The 19,397-nt window shown below is 45.6% G+C and overlaps 1 protein-coding gene and 7 non-coding genes across 8 annotated transcripts; 7 read left to right on the forward strand and 1 right to left on the reverse strand.

Moving 5' to 3' along the window:
- Positions 1 to 4,199: 4,199 nt before the first annotated feature.
- Positions 4,200 to 11,084, reverse strand: ZBTB37 (zinc finger and BTB domain containing 37). Its single transcript, XM_065674168.1, has 4 exons — positions 10,997 to 11,084; positions 8,575 to 9,527; positions 7,082 to 7,181; positions 4,200 to 4,835 (listed from the first exon to the last, which is right to left on the reverse strand). The coding sequence occupies exons 2-4, from the start codon at positions 9,495 to 9,497 to the stop codon at positions 4,347 to 4,349; spliced, it is 1,512 nt and encodes a 503-aa protein (XP_065530240.1). The 5' UTR covers positions 9,498 to 9,527; positions 10,997 to 11,084; the 3' UTR covers positions 4,200 to 4,346.
- Positions 11,085 to 14,048: 2,964 nt separating this feature from the next.
- Positions 14,049 to 14,126, forward strand: LOC136012413 (small nucleolar RNA SNORD74). The gene has a single exon (XR_010611712.1). It is a non-coding gene; the product is annotated as a small nucleolar RNA SNORD74 (small nucleolar RNA).
- A 717-nt stretch (positions 14,127 to 14,843) lies between these two features.
- Positions 14,844 to 14,910, forward strand: LOC136012429 (small nucleolar RNA SNORD75). The gene has a single exon (XR_010611728.1). It is a non-coding gene; the product is annotated as a small nucleolar RNA SNORD75 (small nucleolar RNA).
- Positions 14,911 to 15,137: 227 nt separating this feature from the next.
- LOC136012482 (small nucleolar RNA SNORD24) lies at positions 15,138 to 15,220 on the forward strand. The gene has a single exon (XR_010611783.1). It is a non-coding gene; the product is annotated as a small nucleolar RNA SNORD24 (small nucleolar RNA).
- Positions 15,221 to 15,546: 326 nt separating this feature from the next.
- LOC136012414 (small nucleolar RNA snR60/Z15/Z230/Z193/J17) lies at positions 15,547 to 15,627 on the forward strand. Its single transcript, XR_010611713.1, has one exon. It is a non-coding gene; the product is annotated as a small nucleolar RNA snR60/Z15/Z230/Z193/J17 (small nucleolar RNA).
- Positions 15,628 to 15,795: 168 nt separating this feature from the next.
- Positions 15,796 to 15,881, forward strand: LOC136012415 (small nucleolar RNA snR60/Z15/Z230/Z193/J17). Its single transcript, XR_010611714.1, has one exon. It is a non-coding gene; the product is annotated as a small nucleolar RNA snR60/Z15/Z230/Z193/J17 (small nucleolar RNA).
- Positions 15,882 to 18,060: 2,179 nt separating this feature from the next.
- LOC136012402 (small nucleolar RNA SNORD79) lies at positions 18,061 to 18,139 on the forward strand. The gene has a single exon (XR_010611701.1). It is a non-coding gene; the product is annotated as a small nucleolar RNA SNORD79 (small nucleolar RNA).
- Positions 18,140 to 19,270: 1,131 nt separating this feature from the next.
- On the forward strand, positions 19,271 to 19,346 carry LOC136012412 (small nucleolar RNA SNORD47). Its single transcript, XR_010611711.1, has one exon. It is a non-coding gene; the product is annotated as a small nucleolar RNA SNORD47 (small nucleolar RNA).
- Positions 19,347 to 19,397: the final 51 nt, after the last annotated feature.

Below are 19,397 nucleotides of genomic sequence, written 5' to 3' on the forward strand. Positions count from 1 at the left end.
AATTAAAACAGCAGCAGAGATACAAAACACTTTCTATTCTTCCTGCCCTTCAGCCAGCCAGACTTCTGGAAGTTAAATCACAGCTTGAAAATCTTGTAGAAAAGATGTAGGTAAGTCAAAGGACTGAACCTGATGGCCAGACAATGCTGGGAGGACAAGTGACGGACTGCCCTTCTGCATCAGCTGCTCTGACCAGGCTGATATCCTGGGATCTTATTAAGCGGCTTTAAGTGTGTTCTCAGCCTCCTGTTATAAATTCACATTTCATAAAGCCTCCTCATTTATCCCTCTCTAACTAGCTGCTGGAAATAAGAAGCCTAGTTTGCTTTTGCATACTCCCACTGCAAGACAGCAAAAAGACCTTCTGCTTTTTCCCTTTCCCAGCTTCACATCAGTCATCCTCCTGAGAGGATGAGGTTTAGCTTTTCCCCAAAGCAGCAGCACAGTATTAACACAATTCTTGCTATTTTCACAGCTATTCACAGGGAGCCTGGCAGCAGCAGGGAATGGCCACGGCAACCGTCACATCACTATGCTGTGACTTGGCACCAGGGCTTTCTGCAGGCTTAAGGAGATAACCACAATGATTCACATTTGAAAGGTTTCTCTGACACAGCAAAGAACTAAGAAATGTGTTCTCCTCCAAGAAACAAAACTGCAGAAACAGAGTGTGTTCCCCCTGTTGCCTGAGGCAAGCAAACAAATGGGTTAGTAAGCCCTAACTCTGAAGCGGACAGAAATGTTACACACAGAGGTATTAAAATATGACAGAGTTCTCTTCACATCCTCCTTAAATCACAGTTGAAATCACAGTTTTGGCAGAGGGGTAAAAGCTGCAGCTAGACGTGGAAATGCAAAGCTGTGCCTCAACCCATCACAGAAGCATTCACACTTGGAAAGTTGGCATCTGATTCCCTACAGCTTTGATGCAACTGTAAAGAGCTACACAGTGTGCCAGTGGAGAGGCAACAGAAGATGGTTATCACTTTGTTATGGAAAGCAGCTCCACTGCCAGAATTTTCACGAGGTTTTCTCATACCGTATACAACCTCCAACCCCTTTTTTCTTGAACCTTGGCCTTATCTGCGCTGAGGAAGTCAGCCACTGAAAGAAAAGTTTAGTAAACAATTCCTTCTGAACTGGTTCCATCCCCTAGTGCGGATGGGCCTAAACTGCTTTCAGCACTGTTCAAGAAAACACTAGAAACACCATGATTCCCACACATACACACACATACACATCCATTTAAGGTACAGAAATAATATTAAAATGATTCCCACTACCATACCTTATACTGACTCTAGCTACAAGCTATAAACTTCACCTCAGCGAGGCCCAGGCAAGAATATTGGCTCTTTTGCATGCAATCAGAAATGATCATTTATACAGTGGCAACCTTTGCACCAAAAAAACCCCAAACAAAAAATCCCACCCAACCCATAAAAGAAATAAAAATAAAAACCTTTCACAAGCTTTGTTTTCAGACTAGCCTAGTGTAATATGAAGGACCAATTCCATGGTTTTCACCAGGCCAATTGAAAGTAGTGAATCAGCAAAACAGAATGCACCGCTGGCATCCTGGACTCTTGGGATGCTCCTCCGTTCACAGTATCGATACAGTAAAACAAAAACCTGCTAAAGAAACTCAAAGCTGTGCCAAATGAATAAAGGCATTCACCATTTTATGTCAGCCCTTCATCATTATGCTTTGATGGATTGGTTGCCATCTGTTTCAGAAAAATGTTGCTTGTATAGCAGTTACTGCACCTTCACCCTTCTCTTCACAGCAAGCTTAGCAGGGAAACTTTTCCACTATATTTATATATAATATATGTATATAAATAATTTTATGTTTTTATAGTTTGGTAGTATTCTTTTAAAACTTCTATTTTAAAACACTTTTAAATCTTTTAAGCAACTAAAAGTAACTTTTGATGCTTTCTAGTGTGAAAAGGATAGGATTTCAAAGTTTTTAACTTTTTTCTTTTTGATTTTTGGTAACTTCAAAAGCTATGACTAAAGCAGCATACTCGGCACGTCTCCGCTCCTCCCCACACCTCGATTGCAATGAAACCTACCTTAGCCACCCTCTTATCTCATCTTCTGTGACTGCTCTCTGGCAACCTTACTGTTTCAGTACAATCCTGTTTGACCTTCGACAGGAAACCCAGTGGGGCTGGTCCCTCAGGTAGCCGCTTAGAAAATCATTCACTGTGTGACGATGCACATGACAGGAGAGGAGGAAGAAGGGACAGAAGGAAAATGGAGAAGAAATACATTTTTTCCTGTTTGAAATGGTCAAGGAAATTGTACTTTGCAGATGCTCAGCTCAGAACACCTGCAAAGGTTCCTCTCTTAGGAGCACATCCCTGTTACACATGATCCTGGCACTAAGCCTTTCTCTTCCCCCCACAGAAGTCCATTACAACCACAACTGATTTTGGAGAGACACGGGAGGAACCGTAAGAGCCGTCACATATATAAGATAAAAACATATAAAGTGAGGCAAGAATACATCACCCTTCTCCAAATTCATCCCTCTAAAGGGGCAGGAAAATGATCCTGTGTTCCAATTTGCACATGGGGAAAGCAAGGGCTGGAGATGTTTCCATGTGCACAAAGTTGTGCAGTCAGCCTGCAGGCAAGCTTTATTTTCACTTGGTAAGTCTCCTCCTGCCTGCCAAGCCCATGCTCTAACTGCTTGCCTGGCTTGCTTTGCCCAAGCAAGATGAAGTGTATTTCTTTTTCAATGTCTCTTTGTTCCTCCCATCACCTTAAGGATCAGAACTTCATCCTTCCTTATTGTACACATTATACATCCTCAAGAGAACTCCTTAAACCAAACATCCTCTCCCAAACCCCATCTGCACAACTTGTTGCTCATTTTCCCCCCTGCATCATGAACAACTCGGCATCAGAACCAGAGAAAACTCTTAAGAGTATTGCATATTTTTTAAAAGACTTCTTCAAAAGATGTCAAGATATTTGCACTTATTTACCTGTCCCATGCTTTTCCATTTATGAAACACGTAAGCACGTGCAAACACCTACAATACACAACGCAGGCATGTCTCTCCGGCCTGAACTCGCTCTAAACATCAGAGCTGCTTAGACTACAAAAGTTTAAGTCCATGCAAGAGGACAGAGTTGTGATTGCTCTAGGAACCATTCACTTTAAAGTTTCCTGAACTGTTACAAGGAAATAGTTTTTTTTTTCTTTTTGCACTTCATTGATAAAAAAGTTATCAAACTGGTTTGTAGAAACACATTTAAAAGCAACCACCCAGGATTGCTTGGCTGGGACAATAGTATTTCAGTATACCATATTGCTGTTATAAAAGATCAAGTGCGTACGGAGGGAGGAGTAGGGGTGAAGGACGACTTTGGTAGCCAGCCTCTAACTCCGCAATTCAGCCAGTCCTGAAAAACTCTTCCTAACGCTCGGCAGCACCTGAAGCAGGCACCAGTCAGGACGTCAGAGTGCTCTGAACTCTCCAGATCAGCAATAGCAAAGGACAACCTCCTCAGAAAGACCCCTCCAACCCTCCTCCCAATGCATCAGAGTCTAATGCAAGCCTCAGAGCTGCTAAATTTCACTTTCAGTAGCTGAAGTGCTTAAAATTTTGCTGACCTCTAGAATACTGTGTTATAGTCGTGCCCACTTTTAACAAGGGGCTTTGAGGCTGCACGCCTGGAAGGTGCAAGCCAAGAGCCCTAAAATAATAGTTTAAGTAAAAATGTAAAGAGACACACCAAAAATAAGACAGGGAAAATGCACTCAGGCAAGGCAGGTTCCACCAGGACAGTCTTTTTGTTTTCTTTAACATGGCAGCTACCTGGGGAAGGGAGAAAGGCAATGGCATCTTACCCCTGATCCCCCTTGAGCTGGACCAGCAGATATGGCAAAGAGCAGCCCTGCACACTAGGCTCACTGGGTCTGCATGGCTGATGCCAGCATTGCCAGTGGGCCCCAGCTGCTGGGCCAAAATGCTGTTGAGAAATACAAATGACTGCTCGTCTCAGATCACTACGGAACATTAAAAAAATGTAAAATCCTGTCGATCCCTGAATAAGAAGTTGATTGACACAGTTGTTCTGTCTTTCTCCAAGAGGAGGAGGAATAAGGGAGAAAAACTTTCAACACTCTACGTGTGTGTGTGTGGGTGTGTGAGAGAAAGAGAAAGAGAGAGAGAGAGAGAGAGAAAGATTTTTCTATTTTGGCAACATCTTGGGAGCTTCCTTCTGTCCAGTGGTGGCATTGCACTAATTACAGTACCATCCTGCCGGGTACTTTAGAGCCAAAAACGGGAAGACGGTCCTGTCTCCCCAGACTCTGCAGCTGTGTTTCAATCTGGCCCAGTGGTGGACACAGATCCCTGTGCCGTCTCCACAACAGCGACAGCCTCCTCCTGTGGAGGAGATTCTTCCTCTGCCTGCCCCCGAGACGTGACTGTGGTCTCAGGGGAGATGCTGTGAGGCCCCTCCAGAGGCATACAGCCAGGGTGGTTCTTGCGAAAGTGCTGGTTGAGGATGGCCTGGAAAGGGAAGCTTTTGCCGCAGACGTGGCAATGAAAGGGCTTGTTGCCTGTGTGCTTGCGGATGTGATACTCCAGCTGATCCTTGCGGGTGTACTTCTTCCCACACATGCGGCAGACAAAAGGTGTGATGCCCATGTGGAGACGCATGTGCCGATCCAGGCTGCCTTTCTGGTTGAAGGATTTGGCGCAGTAAATACAAGTGAGCCGTGGGTTGTACCGGAACCAGCGCTCTGAAACCTCCTGCTCTCGGAGATATTCCACGTAACCACTCACTCCCAGCATGGCTGATTCCTCCCCCTGTGAAGGAAACAACGGAGATTTAAATAACAAGCAGCTTAAAACACACTGCAGGAAAGAAGATCAGGCCCCAGTCCAGCCAATAAGGCATTGAAACATGTGCCAAACCTCGAAGTCAGCACCACTAATGTCTTCAACCTCAAGCACATATTTAAGTGCTTAACTGGAGCCTTGGGGCTGAAGACAAACGAGCAATCAATTAGAAACCTCTGCTATGGCAGCCCCTTCTGCCAAGTCATTCTCTAGATCCAGGGAAGAAAAGACAGCCCTTGCCAGTAGGGCCCTCAGCCACCAATAGAGCTGTGGATCAAATGTGTCAATACATTACTTTTTCTAAACATGGGCCAGTTTGTTTAAAGTACTGTATACCTCATTCTGTTTTACTTACTAAGGGTAAAAAAAGAAGCTAATTGAGGAGCTTGCAGTAAAACAAAGTCGGAATAAATTACAAATCGTATCTTATACTCTTCAGGTGTCATTTTACATAGGTATTTATTCAGGATTCATTTTATAATGAATCACACTTGCCTCAATGGCTGTGTAACCCATCCCAGCCCCGCGGCATTACAGGGGAGGATCTGCAGCACCGACAGCTAGCACGCCTGGCCTAAGTCACTCAGCAAGCTGGCTCCTTGTTATTTTCTGAAGCCAGAAAGACAAACAGCCAAGGGTAACCCTGAACCATGAGCTCAGGTGCTAGGGCAGACACTTCTGGCTATCATACTCAGAACGAGCACAAACAGTCTCCTCAATGCCTTTGTGCTGGAGGATGTAGTATTTGCTCTCTCAAGTCTTATGCTGATTCCCAACAATGCCAAACACAGACAAGCAAGCAGTGTACCAGCAGGAGGACCTCTCCTCCGGCAACCAGGGCTGTGCACATGTGAGCAGCAGTGTAGCTGTGCTAGGCGCTGTTGAATCTGGCTGTACAAACACTGCTAAACTGCTCAGGACTAAAGGATATGCCAAGGCTATGGTACTTTCTTTCCACACTACCACTGCCACTGGGCAGGGATCATGGACAGACTATTTTTAGCATTGATAATGCAATACCAGAAGAGTAAAAGATGGTGATAACTTCCCTGTGTGCATGACAGCCTATCATTTTACATTTGAGGCCATCTCACAACGCATAACTAATAGCAACTCTTTTGCACATACAGCTAAAATTGCTTTGTATGTCACATTTGCCTTGGAGGGTTAGTGTGACCTGAAATTTTCTAGATGTGCTCTGAGGACACAAAACGAAGCTTAGGCAAAACAGGAACAAAATGGTATTTTTTGTTTTATGGCAGTGTATGACAAAGTTAGCAGACATGAATCATGATTTCTTTCCCCTTGCTTCACTTGGTCTTACTCAAGGGCAAAGCAGCCTGGTAACTCCTCACCTGCCTCTAGCAATGTCATTTGATTACAAACTGACACATTACTTATCTGCCAGGCACACAAAAGTCATTCTACATGGTGTTGGGTGACACACTTGCACTACAGTGGCACTGTGATACTGACTGTATGCAACAAAACATTAGACAAGATTATTAGGAATAGATTAGGAATTACCACTGTGTGCTGCTTTGCTGCACTCCGTAGCCCACTGCCCTCCTGTATTCCTGCATATCTCTCCCTCAAAACTGTGCCTACACCTCAAGAAAGCAGAGAACTCAGAGCTACTTTATGTTGCAAATTCTGCTATGCAACATAGTCCCTTAGGGATGAGACAAAGACATCTGTACAAATCCACAGTCTTTTGACACTGCACTCTAAAGGCTTATTCGTGTAGTGCCTGGAGGGCTTTCTGGAATGGATTTGGTACTAGCATGGAGAGGTTCAGCATGCCACCCCTCAGTCTTCCACACAGGCCAACTAACACCTCCTCCCTCAGCTCAGGCATTTGTTGCCAGTGTTTTCGAGCAGATCCAACTTTGCAGGCAAATGGGGTTTCTCCTCAGGATCTGGTGGCCTGCCCAGAAGGAGGGTTGATATTTATGCTCTCAGACAACAAGATAAATTCCTTGCGTTCTCCAGGTATCTGGCCAAAATCCCAAAAGACTGCCAAAATCAGCTTTAAATCACATACGGATGGCATACATTCTCAGTGTGAGCAACCAAACCCTTTGCAACAGTAAAAGGCTCTTGTTTCACACACCATATTGCTTGCAAATACAAAATATTACGCACTTCATCACAAAATAGTCCCCTTCACCTTCAATGCCAACACTTACTTGCAGACTTCTTGATCTGCCTACCTGGGAACTGGGTTGCTTAGGCTCATCCATCCGCCCGGGAGACTCGCTTTTTGACCTGTACCGTTCAGTCACAGCAACCATGCTGCCAGAAGGGCTAAATCTGTGGGGTGGGGGAAGAGTGTAAATGGAGTTTTTAATGGGCATCAGGTCACTATGGTGTTTAGAACAGAGGGTGAGCAATAGAGGCACCTGTATAGCACCTCTTCATCCTCACCACCTAACACACAGGAGGTGGAACAGCACAAGTATAAAGGAAAAACCAAGTCATACTGGTCTGTGGTTTTACATCTGAACATCTGAAAAATAAAACTGAGTCATTTGGCTTCCAGTTGGGTAAGAGAGAGCTTTTCATTTGCTATTGCAAGGAAATTGATACAGGCTCAGTGACTCAGGAACTGGACAACAGGAGAAGAAACCATTTCTCTAAGGGTACCCCTCATTCACCATCCCCACTCTTCCCCTTTCCAAGTGTGAAACAAAAGTGATGTGATGGACCCCAGGTGGGAAACAGTGGATACTGGCTGCAGTGCAAAAAGGAATGCTCAAGGCTAGCTGATCCATGGAAAACAGTTAAGGAACAGGGAAAGGATCACCCTCCCAAGGCCCAGCTCAAGATCATTCCCAGTGATTGATTTATTAAGCAACAAGTGACAGAATATCCACTGCTTCCAGGTAGCTGTTCCCCCACGGGACCAAAGGGGTTGATCTAGAAGAGAGGCAGGTGTGAAGGGAGAAAACACAAACACAACCCCCCCAAACATTACAGACCTGCCCTTTATCAGATCCATTCTTTGGTCTGAGCTAAGGGCAAGAAAACAAATGCTGGAGTGGAGGGGTTAGTAGTTGGATGGAGAATCAAAACACAGCAGATTTCACCACCAATTTTCAGTAAAAGCTTTCTGGTCTTTCATATATATTAAAACAGGTGGAGGGGACTGGGCCTTCGATTGCTTCAGAAGATGTAACCCCACGACCCACTGCTGCCCTGGACCACCAGGAAGAAAATGCCCTCTTGACCTACTGCTGGTGACTGGCTTGCTTCTCAGACAGAACCACCCCCAGATTTTCAGACCAGAAGGCATCATTGCAATGACACTTTGCGTAACAGATATTGTATGTGAACTTGTTAATTCTGATGCTGAGCCCGGTACCTACTGAGGCTGAACTGAATATGCTCTTTAGACAAAAATCACCTAGGCTGACACACCGAGAGGCAGAGATTCCAACCTATGCACCTCTCAGTGCTAATAACTCCCCAAGCTAGCCTGTACCTGGAGATGCTGATCTGATCACTACCCAGCCAAAATACTACAACCCAAACTGGATATGCTTCCAAAAACCAGGAAAAAAAATCCTTCAGCGCTTATGCTTAAGATGGCCACAGGAAACAGAAGCGGGAAACGTTCCAAAATGAGTTCCAACCCAGCCAAGTGAAAATCTTGAACAATCTCCTCTTACAGCCAAGGTCAGTAATTAAGTTAAAGAAAACTCACCTATCAATCTCACTGCTGGTTGGCCTGACCACTTTGGCACCTGAGGATCCTAATGCATAAGCCTCTTGGCCCATCGATCCATGGCCTGTGGTGTCTATCACCATAGCAGTGACCTCCTCAGCACTGCTCCCATCTTCTCCCGATGGCTGATGCTCTGCCCCAAGCCACTCCTCCAGGTTCTCAGTTTTAATGCGTACTCCTCCCAGCACCCGGACGTCGTCGTCGTTCCGTCCCCCGCGGTCTCCCATTCCCGTCTCAACGTACCACTGTCCTGCTCTGTTAATTCGTAGTATGGGCTCCCTGCCTTCCACGTCCGAACTGTGCTCAATTATCTGGGGGCTGGTGGACTCCTCAGGTGGGCTGAGCTCCCGAATGTCCAGCACGGTGCTAACCTGGCCCAGGCGACTCCCCTTTGGGGTGTTGTGACGCGGGCTCAGAGAACGGTTGAGATTTGGTGTCACCCGGTGAGACTCTGGTGGTCTCTCCTGATGCTTTGTCCTGGTCTGGCTCAATTCCGCTTCCACCTCTGCCACGTTAATTTTGAAATGGATTCCCTCAAGTATCTGTGTGCATTTGTCTATGATGTGCTGCATCTGCAAGAAGCTGGCGGCCGTTAGGTAACTGATGATGTCAGCCAGCTGCAGACATATCCTACCGGTGTAACAAAAGGAAAGGAGCTGCTCAAAAACAGAAGGGTTCTTGATGACAGAAATGGAAACGGTGCTCATTTCGTTCAAGGACATGTGGTCACGGAAGTAGGGCGAGCTGGCAGCCAGTACCACCTTGTGAGCACGGAAAGCTTGCCCCTGCACGTTGACCACAATGTCACACAGGCGACCCTGCATGCGTAACTGATTCAGGTGGCTCAGGACAGAGTTACTGAAGTCAGGAATCTCCAGCTGAATGTTCCCACTCTTCTCCATGGCTGTCCCAGTTGCAGGAGAACAACCCTACTGGAAAGGGCGGGGGAAATACCATTGTTAGTAGAGCTAGTCTATCATTTGCATTTAAAACATTTTTCACATTCTTTCATGCAGTTTGGAATATTGGAATTTTTAAAGAACTTTCTCACCATTTAATTTACAAGAGCCTCGCAGGAGTTCTCTGATCTTTATGTGCTGTACAACACCTTTCATAAGGGTTATGTTAAACCGGTCTCCTACAGATCTCCATTCCCTGTGGTGTAAGTGCTCTAAACAGTTTGTTCTGTCAGCCGCAGTAAAAGCACATTTGCATTGTAAAAAGAACATTAAAAATGGTTCACATACTAAAAATAGGCAACTGATTGCATAATGGATTAAAATACTTAGCACCTTTTAAGTACTTTGAAAAAGGAAAGTAACATTGTTATCCCTCCTTTGTAGAATAAGAATCAGGAAGGAGATACCAGGACCTAAATCCTCCTGAGATTTTTCAAAAGCTGACCAGCACATATTTGACTTCAAGGCATCTTAAGCACATCATTAAACTCAAGATATTCATCATACGTCCCATCTCTGTCACATGGCAGAAAATGTATAACAGGACAGTGAAAAAACCCACCAGCACCCAGTTCTAAGCACCCACTTATCAGACCATCCACTGGGCACAAGTGACTCACTGGCAAAAGAAGCTAGTGTTTGTGTAGACTGAGATACTGCACACAGTAAAAGACAACTTACGAACAATGGGGATTAACAAACTAGCTCTCCTACTTCCCCTTCCATTAATTCATTTTTCTATAATCATCACATTTCATTTTGGCAAAGTCTGAAAAGGAGCCCTGACTATATATGGTAAAAATTCAGAATGATCCAAAATTAGATGTAAACTCACCTAAAAAGAAAAAAAAAGTAAAAAAAAAAAAAGGAAATAAAAAAATTTATTAAAGACCACTCATGGCACGAACAGCTTCCAAGCTGGATGGAATCTCAAGTGTCCATTAAGCAGAGTGCTGCAGATATCAAAATAATTCCAGGCAGGCTGGGAATACCAAGGCTCATCGTGCCTGGTATGAGAAATCTCAGAATCCCAGGGACTAGCAGACAGGAAAGCATGTGTGCCTTTGGAGGATGTTTTTGGTTTTTAATTTATGAACGTTGCAGGATAGCGCATGCTCACATGCCCAAACAGACTTTGTGCAAACTTGGCAAAATATGTTACTAAACCTGAAGCTGCAGGACAGCCTGTCAATCTTGTGAAGTCATGCAAACAGACTACTAAATGGCCGGACGGCTCTGTGTCTCTGGGGTAGGTGAGATCAGGGGTGCACAAAACTTCACAAGGTGCAGCTTAACAGTGCCATGTCTCAGGGATTCTTCTCCCCTTTCCCTAGCTTTAGAAGGAAGCAATAAAAGCCACAAAAAGTCCATGCCAAAACAACATTAAGAGCAGAACTCCAAATGTACAAAACAAGGTGAAACAGAAAATCCCGATGTCTTACCGGTAACGTTATGAGGAACATGCAGAGGGGAGGAAATGGGGGTGCTATCTTGTTATCTTCCTTTTTTCTTCTGATGTAGTAAGAAGGTCTGAAAACTTTTTGCCCCCTTCCCCTTTAGAAGGAAAAAAGAAAAGAAAGAAAATATGTAACACAGAGGAACAGGGTTCTCTCAAGCACAATCGAGGACATCAAGCTTCGTCATACTTTGTTTTGCTGGAGGATACAGCAGCAGGACTAGCTAACCACTTACACAACGTCCCACCCCAAACCACAGAGACACACTGAGTCTTATCAAATTGATCTTTCCCCACTGTCTGCTCAGTGTTGTACAGACAGTCATTAAAACGAAAAATGGAGGTGCAAATAACCTGAATAAGTAATTTTCTCTCTTAAGGGGCTGGTATCTCTGGCACTAACCCCACAGCATTTACACAACCCAGTGTTTCCCTCAAATGAGCCGTCTCATTTACACCATTAGGAACATTCACACAGCCAAAATCACATCGAGCATGTGTAAATGTTTACAGGACTGGGGAGCCTGTAATCTCATAATCTTCTCAAACCACCAGTTTCTAAAGCAGTAAACTCCAAAGCGTTCTCTTAAGGAAAGCAGGCAAAGGAAAGGCACGTGGGCATCCCTGGCGAAGTGAAACACCCCGCCAAGGCAGTGAGCACGCAGGAAGCCTTGCCAGCGGAGGCGAGGCAGGAGGCAGAGGGAGGCAGAGGCTGACCATCAGTTTCTCAGGGGGTCAGCTCGGGACATACAGAAAGAGAAGGGAAAAAAATAATAATCAGATTTTAACTGCTGAGTGTGCCTGTGTACGGCCCCGGTCAGAAGTCGGCTGCTCCCAGGGGAGCCTGAAAAAGTATTTGTGAGCTTCTGCTCCAAAGGCAGGGAAAAATCCATCCACTGGTGATGGCAGCAGAAAAGGACCCACCTAGCTTCAGTTACGTCAGTGTCAAGAAAGTGACATTTTATGATATGCTTTGTAGGCATCCTCAGTCATAGGCCGGTGAAGGGGAATCTAGCTTTTCTGTTCAGGTCAGCTTTGTCAGCAGATGGTTTCTGTCCTCCCAGCTACTGGGTCAATCATAAGCTTATGCACCTCAGCCAGCAGCGCAATGACATCTCAAGTTTTATCTTTCCTGGTGCTGGACTGCAAGTTCATCATCTCAGCCTTTGCCTGCAGGATGAGTGGGATCTCCTGCTGAGCAGTGCTCTTCACAGGGAACATACCGAGACACTTATCTATTTTTAATACAATTTAGAGTGTCACCAGCTGAGGCTTTGACTTTTGTCAGAAAATGCCTGTCACCCTGTGAAGCAAGTGCAACTATTGAGACCAGGAGAAACATTCCACCCATCAGGCCCTTCTGAAAAGCTGGGACAGACCAGCTCCAGCAGATGATGCTCACTCTCAATGTATCCTTTGTCAGAAAGCTGTCAGGCTGTGGAGCTGCACAGAGGAGGATGTGGAACTGGAAAGTCTCAGCTTTTGGGACTGAGATTTATCACAACTGGTCAACTGGACCAATTTCAAATTATGATACGACCTTAGTAAAGATGAAAACAATAGCAGTTCTAAATTGAGATGAGAGATGCTGCCTTCCTCATCCTTCCCTGCCCGAGCTAAAAGAGCAAATTTAACAGTGCTCGGGTTTCCCCCTCTGAATCGCTCACAAGTGATGACTCCAGGCCCCCGCTCCCGAGGCGATTACGGTTCATTTTTAGCCCTGACAGCTGCCGGGAGGTGCCCGAACACCCGAACCCCGGGGTGCGTGGAGAGGCAGGACCGAAACCTGCCCTCCCCTCATCCCGCGGGCTGCACCTTCCCCACGCCGCGACGCCCGTGGGGCTGACAACGCACCGCCCCCCTCCCGCGGGGGAGAGCAGCGCCCGCGGGGACGAAAGAGCCCGGGGAGGCTCGCGGGGCCTCTGCGGAGACAAGAACCCCGCCGGCGGGGGACCGGCGACCCCCAGGGACGGAGAGGCGGCGGCGGGGCGCGGCCGCGCTCCCCGGCCCCCTGCGCCGGCCCCCGCGGGCGTGACGGCGCCACACGGGCGGGGCGGGCTCGGCCCTCGCCCCGCCCCACCGCGCCCCGCCCGGTCCCGCCCGGCCCGCCGGGTCCGCGCCGAGCCGGTTCCTACCTGGCGGGGGTGGGAAGGGCCCGCAGCACCGTCCCGGAAGCGAAACCCCCCGAGCGGGCCGCACCCCGGAAGAAAATTCCCGCCCGTGAGGCCGCGGCGCGCATCGCTCCCCGCCCGCCGCCGCCGCCGCGCCACGGCCTCGCGCCACGCCCCGCGCCGCCACGCCCCCGTACGTCAGGGGGAGGGCCGCGCACCGCCCCCAGCTCCGTGCACACGTGACCAGCGCCGCCAATATATAAAAGGCGCGCCGGAAGGTGGGGGTCCTTTTGGCCTGCGGCTGCGCGTTGGCGGCGCGTGGGGCTCGGGTGTGCCGGTGAGTGGGGCTTGGTTTGCGCCTGGCGTGGGCCCGCGCCGCTCCGGTGGGCGGTGTGGAAGCCTTGTGTGCGGGCCCTCATCCCCTGCAGGCGCCAGCGGGGAAGGATGCCGGTGGATTGGGTCGCTTGGGCCCGGTGTGCGGCCTAGGCCGCGGGGGCGCTCTGGCGGGGCTCCGCCTCGTGGCGGCCCTGCGAAGGGGGTGATTCGGTAGCGGGGCCCTCAGTAGGAGTAATATGGGAGACGCGGTCCCGTGGAGCCTCCCTGTGGGCCCCGGGAAGGGGCGGCCAGCGCGGGCTCGTGGCGCTTCAGGCTTGAGGCCCATCATTCCGCGGCGGTGTCGGGATGGTGCCTGGATGTGAGCGCTGCGGAGAGGCTGAGCCTGGGGCCTGCGCTCTTACTTCATGAGGTAACAACTCGGGGTGCCTCGTTTACGTTGTGCTCTCTCTTGGGACCTCTTTTCCCTGGGGAATGCACCTGGATGATGGTGAGATATGTGCCTGCCGCAGAGAAAAAGTGCAAGGTTCCTGAGCTCTAGAATTAAAGGCCCCACGTTAAAAAAGTGGTCTAATAGCTCACTTGGATTTCCATGTGCCTGCACGTGATGAAAAATATGTTGGTAGGGACATCTGAGAGGGTGATGAATGCCAACATATCTGAGCCGGGCATGGAGTAGCGTGTGGCTACTGTACCTGCTAGGGCTGAAATAGCATGTGGTCTTTTCTGAGCAGCTCAAGTTCATGGCTGTGGGACTGGCCCGGTGATTATACATTGAAATTGCAGCTGTGGGAAATGACAAAAGCTTAGTGGTTCTGTTCTACTTAAAAATGCTGACAGTTATTTTTGTGGCCTTGTTTCATCAAAGAGCTGAAATGTAGATTGAACTAGGAAGAGCTTTACTCAAAGAGTTCCAGAGCATATTGGTTCTTTGTAGAACTAATGGATACTTTCTTGTTTTCAGTTCAAGATGCACCAACTGCTTACACCATTTTCTCTTATGGCTTTGAATCAGGTAAGTGTTATGTCTAAAATTAAGTTTAAATTGAGGAATGGTTAGGTACACTTACAGCAGCTTAGCCTGGAGAACTCCTGTATTTCAGAAAACTACGGGAGTGGTGTTTGTAATCTGGTAATTGCCTGTGGTATTTCTTCAGGCAGTCCTTGCTCTTTTGCTGGGAAAAATCACCTTCTTTGTACTGGAAAGTGAATGTTAGGCTGCTGCTTCTGAAGCACTAATTATCCTGTACCCAAACTGCACTAGTACCTAGATGCCTTTTTCTTTCATTACTACTGTTTACAGCAGTAAGTAGTTTGCTGTTTAAGGAAAACTGCCTGATGCATGTTTCAAAAACATGAGAGTATCATAATTAATGTTAACTAAATCAGAGCCTATGATGGTTTCGATACAAGAGTAGTGGACAGAAATGATTTCTGAAAACTCTGTGCTGAGGCTTATTTCTGTGCTTGATGTCATTGCCAGAGATCTCCCCTAGTTCTACAAGTGTCTGAAACTGTTCTTTTTCAGATCTGCCATGGAATAAAGAAACTTGATGCTACTACAAAAGGTAAGAAAAAAAACCCACCATTAAAAATTGAGCCTGAAATTGTGATTGTTTATCTAGACAGTATCTTTTGTTCTGATAACATCAGTAGGCAGACTTTTCTCAGTTTTCCCTCCAGTGCCAGAATGATGACACTTATTTGCTACTCTTGACCAAGAGAATGATGAGCACTCTTACCACCATAACTTTTCCTCTGAGGCACAGCAACTTAACATTCCCTTTTATGTTTTGTCTTAAGAATGTTCTGTTGATAAGCTTTTTTTTTTTCCTTCCAGTGTTTGAGTCATATACTTGGAAGACTTGTAGAAGAAATCTCATCTGGTGAGAAATGTGTAGTCTACATAGGGGTTCCTTCCATGGAGCTGTGGAGAGGGTGGAATGTAAAATGGGGGGAAATATTTTGGGTTAATTTCCACTAATACACAGAAACAGTTGATAATTGCTAATAGTCAAACTCTTGAATGCTTATGTGGCTTATGTATTCAAAGCTGTCACAAGAAGTGATTGTTTCGTCTGTTGTTCCAAAGCAGATACAGTGATGATGGCATAGTTCAGCAGAATATTCTGTGACGAACAGTTTTGTCTTTCGCTCCTATCTGAAGTGTCTGTTGTGATCTCTTGCTTAGGGGGTGTCAGCTTGGCTATGAAGCCTGAGGGAGTCTGATGGGTTTTTTTTCTTTTGTTGCAGGTACTGGAAAATGAAGCTATAAACTGTACAAGGTAAATAGTGTACTGCCTGCATTTGTAAAAGCTCATTTATATCCCAGATGTGTGGAAGGCTGTGTGTGATGACAGCATAGTTCAGCAGATGACTCATGGTGATCACGCTGTTACTGTCTTTCGCTCCTAGCTGATGCAGCCTTCTGCACCTTAAACTATTAGACAGTTTGTGAGGAAAGCAGAGGGTGAAACACATTTTTGCTCCACGGATGTTTTGAAAATTTGTTTCAGAAGCTAAAATATTTATTAGGATAAAGGGTAGGCTATGCTTGTGAAATTAAATACAAATACAACAGAATAAATCTGCTGTTTCAGTAACACAGTCTTGGTTGATCTGGTTGCTGCTAGTGTTGCAAGTTCTGCAAGTATTTTGTTGCTTTGCAGGCTGCCCTTGATGGAGGATACCTGTGCCTCCAATGTGAGAATATTTCACCTGTTACTCATGGTTGTGAAGACAAGGCCTTTCTAATTGAAGGTAATTGAAAAACATGTTTTTTTCTTTTGGATGGATGCTGCATTTGGCTGTGCTGTGTTTGGCTGTGCTGCATTTGAACTTGGGAGTTTGCTTTTGGAGATAAGAGGGTCTGCAAATCCCATCCTGTTTCTGGAAAATCTGAAGCAAATAGTACCCTGAGTGTACCTTCAGATCCCCTATACTTAACAAAAAAAAGCATTAAGTAATTGTTTTAAAATGGGCCCAGTGAGGCTAACTGATGACTGCAGCTGTGCTATGAATTTAGTGTTCGAAATGTTTTTTCTGGATATAGATGTTAACACAGTTCATGCCACTGAGCTCTGCAATTCAAAGGTTTGCTCTTGTCTGCAATTTCAGCAGTCTCTGGAATTGAGAGTGCTGGGAGATGGCTTTATTACTCCCTTTGTGGAAGGGGGTGGGAGTGTTGCAGTGTACTGTAGATGATGTTGAATCAGGTCTCTGATCCCTATGAGGATAAAATGTGACTAAACACTGATACAGTATTTCATTGGAACGGTTCTTATCTGAAAGCTTTCTGCTGGACCTAAACTAAGAGCAGATTTTCTTTTGCAGGCTTCCAGAGTTTGTCATTGCAATGTAAGTACTTGTTTTAACTTTGTAAATATTAGCATAAAAAACCACCTAGAATGAAGTATGCAGTTGCATGTAAGCTTGGTGGGGGTGAGGTGTGCAGGACAAGGGGCCAGTGTTGGCTGCTGTTTGCGTCTCAGCCAAAACAGGAGGATCCTTAAAGGGAGAACTACTAGGTAAGGTGCAGCCTTGACAGGCTTGTTCGTAGCTTAACTCTCACTGCCTGTGAGCTCAAAGTTGCTCACATGGCAGTTTATGTATTTGCCGCCTTTCACATTGCAGTGTTAGCTTTAAAGCAGCAGATAGCTGTCTAGTAATTTGTGAGCTGCCTGTGTGATGAGATGTGAGTACCTTGACTTCAGTCATGGAGGTCTGCAATTAGCTCTATCTGACTTCAGGCACGTGGTTAGATTTGATTCTCGTGTGATTGCTTGTGCTTGGTCCTAATGCTTTACTTTGTTCCAGGGCTGCTGTGGTGAAGCTGTGAAGTAGTGCTGTTGGTAGTCTACCAGCAAAAGTAAGTTGCCAACAAACGCATGTGACTGGTCAGAACTATGTGATAAGTGATGGGGAAGTTACTAAATGCTGGCCTCTAATTGCAGTGTAGCTAAAGCATTTAGAAGGTTGCCTGAGGATTTACCTCTACCAGTAGATCACAGATTACCAGCAGCCTGCAGGGTTCACTTGCCCAAGGTGCTAGGGACTGAATCTCATACTTTGAATAGAGACAGTACTAAGATAGTTGTAATTCCAGCAGTAATAGACATTGTTTCTGGAAGTATTAAGGAGGAGGCTCTGGAGTAACTTAAATGTTGGACTGACATTTCATTTTCCTAATGGTTTGTCCTAGATTTGAGAATGGGAGAACTGCTGGATGCTTTGTGACGGATGATTCTTACTTGGTAAGCTGCTTCTCAGTTGCCCCAAGAAAAAAGAGAAACCTTTTTTTCTACTGTTTGGAAATCTTTACTGCTTTTTGCAGCAGAAAAGAAATAGCATGGACCCCATTGAGATATGTAACTGCTATGGGCTAGGGTTACTAGGAATAAGAATGTGTAGTAACCTGGCAGTGCAGAGCTGGTGCTGACCAAAGCCAGTACAATTATTTGCTGGTTTAACTTTGCTGGTTAAATTTAGTAGGCTTTTGCAGTGATGGGAATCAAGATGTAGTTGGGGATAAGGTCTGAAATGCTGAGGTCTGGTCCACCTCAAAGGAGAAACAAAAGTAACAAAATACAAAGCTTCTCAAAGCATGTACTGTTTGTGATGATTAATTCTAATCAATGGGAATCTCTCTGAAAGAGGCTGAGGAGGACTCTTATGCTGAAACAGTACTCACATTCAAAGTAACTCTTGAAGCATTGCCAAGGAGAATGTGTTAATAGAATTTCACTTGTTACAGAGTGAAGCTCATAAGGAGTTCGTGTGAGAGACAAGACTAACTCATGTCTGAGGTATGTGTCAAGTAGGTTGGGTTTGATAGTTACTGTCATACTGGTTTTCTGCTAAGTGCCTAGATTGCGGTGCCTAAAATTATTCATTACTCCTATAATAGATCTTATTTGTCTTCCTGTTGTATTCTGGTTATCTCACTCAGCTACTGTGGGAATAAATGTGATGTGCTTGAAGCAAGAGTGCACTTCTGTGTAGGTCTGAGTTGGACTTAAAAGCAAAAGGCTCTTTCTGGGCAGATAAGACAATTCCTGAGCTGTAGTCAGTAGTAAACTTTCTGTAGTTCTTACAGGAAAAGGTGCTGTTTCAATGTCTAAAAACTGGGAGCTTATTATTGGATGTCTACACATTGGAAATGGTAAAGGACCTGAATCAGTGGAGACTACTTAGCAATGAAGTGTTGATAGTGTAGTACAGCAGAATGCACAGTAGCAAAAAATAACTCCTAACAATTCATATTTGTGGCTGCACTCTTAAAAAACAACCCAATAAAAAACAGCCAAACATCCAACCTATATGCTGTGGTCATCAGTAATTTTTGTTAATGTTGGCACTACGCAAATAGAATCAAGTTCTAGTTAATTGCTGTACAAATGTGCTTCTTCCAACAGACTGTTTCTAAATTTTAAGGATAGGTTTTCAAGGTAATTTCTATGAGACTTTTATTGTAAATATCAAAACTCAATGAATGTAACTATCGGGAGAGAGAATCACAAGCAAGTAGTTTTGTACTTTCCCCCAGTTCTTACAATAATAATTCTGTTAGGATTTGTAAGCTTTGTATATTCTATTTGGGTGCTTCAAATTGAAGTTCCTGTCAGTTGCCACCAGAAGTGCAGCCTCCTAAGTAAAGATAGTTTGAGTAGAATTTCATAGATAATTAAACTTGCATATAGTGATGTCTGTTATTCTGAAACAACTTGTCTCTTTCTCAGGAAGGACCATGCCATTTGCAGCCTCATTGGGTAAGACCACACAGCAGATGAATTCTGTTAAATTATGGGGATATTTGTAGCCACTGATGAAATTTGATTCTGCCAAATGAATTACTGTGATATTACACTTTCCGTTCCACTTTTCTCTGAGGTTACAAAGTTGCTGTGGAGCGTTTTGAGTTGTGCTACTGCAAGATTTAATTGT

Source organism: Lathamus discolor, chromosome 3 (genome assembly GCF_037157495.1).
Source record: "Lathamus discolor isolate bLatDis1 chromosome 3, bLatDis1.hap1, whole genome shotgun sequence".
Classification (NCBI taxonomy): Eukaryota; Metazoa; Chordata; class Aves; order Psittaciformes; family Psittacidae; genus Lathamus; species Lathamus discolor.

Coding starts and splice junctions, on each gene's coding strand:
- ZBTB37 (XM_065674168.1), bottom strand. CDS start 9,497: ATGGAGAAGAGTGGGAACATTCAGCTGGAGATTCCTGACTTCAGTAAC. Junction 7,182..8,574: donor ACCAGCAGTGAGATTGATAG/GTGAGTTTTCTT, acceptor CCCACCCCACAG/ATTTAGCCCTTCTGGCAGCA. Junction 4,836..7,081: donor CTAAGCAACCCAGTTCCCAG/GTAGGCAGATCA, acceptor TTTCCTTCACAG/GGGGAGGAATCAGCCATGCT.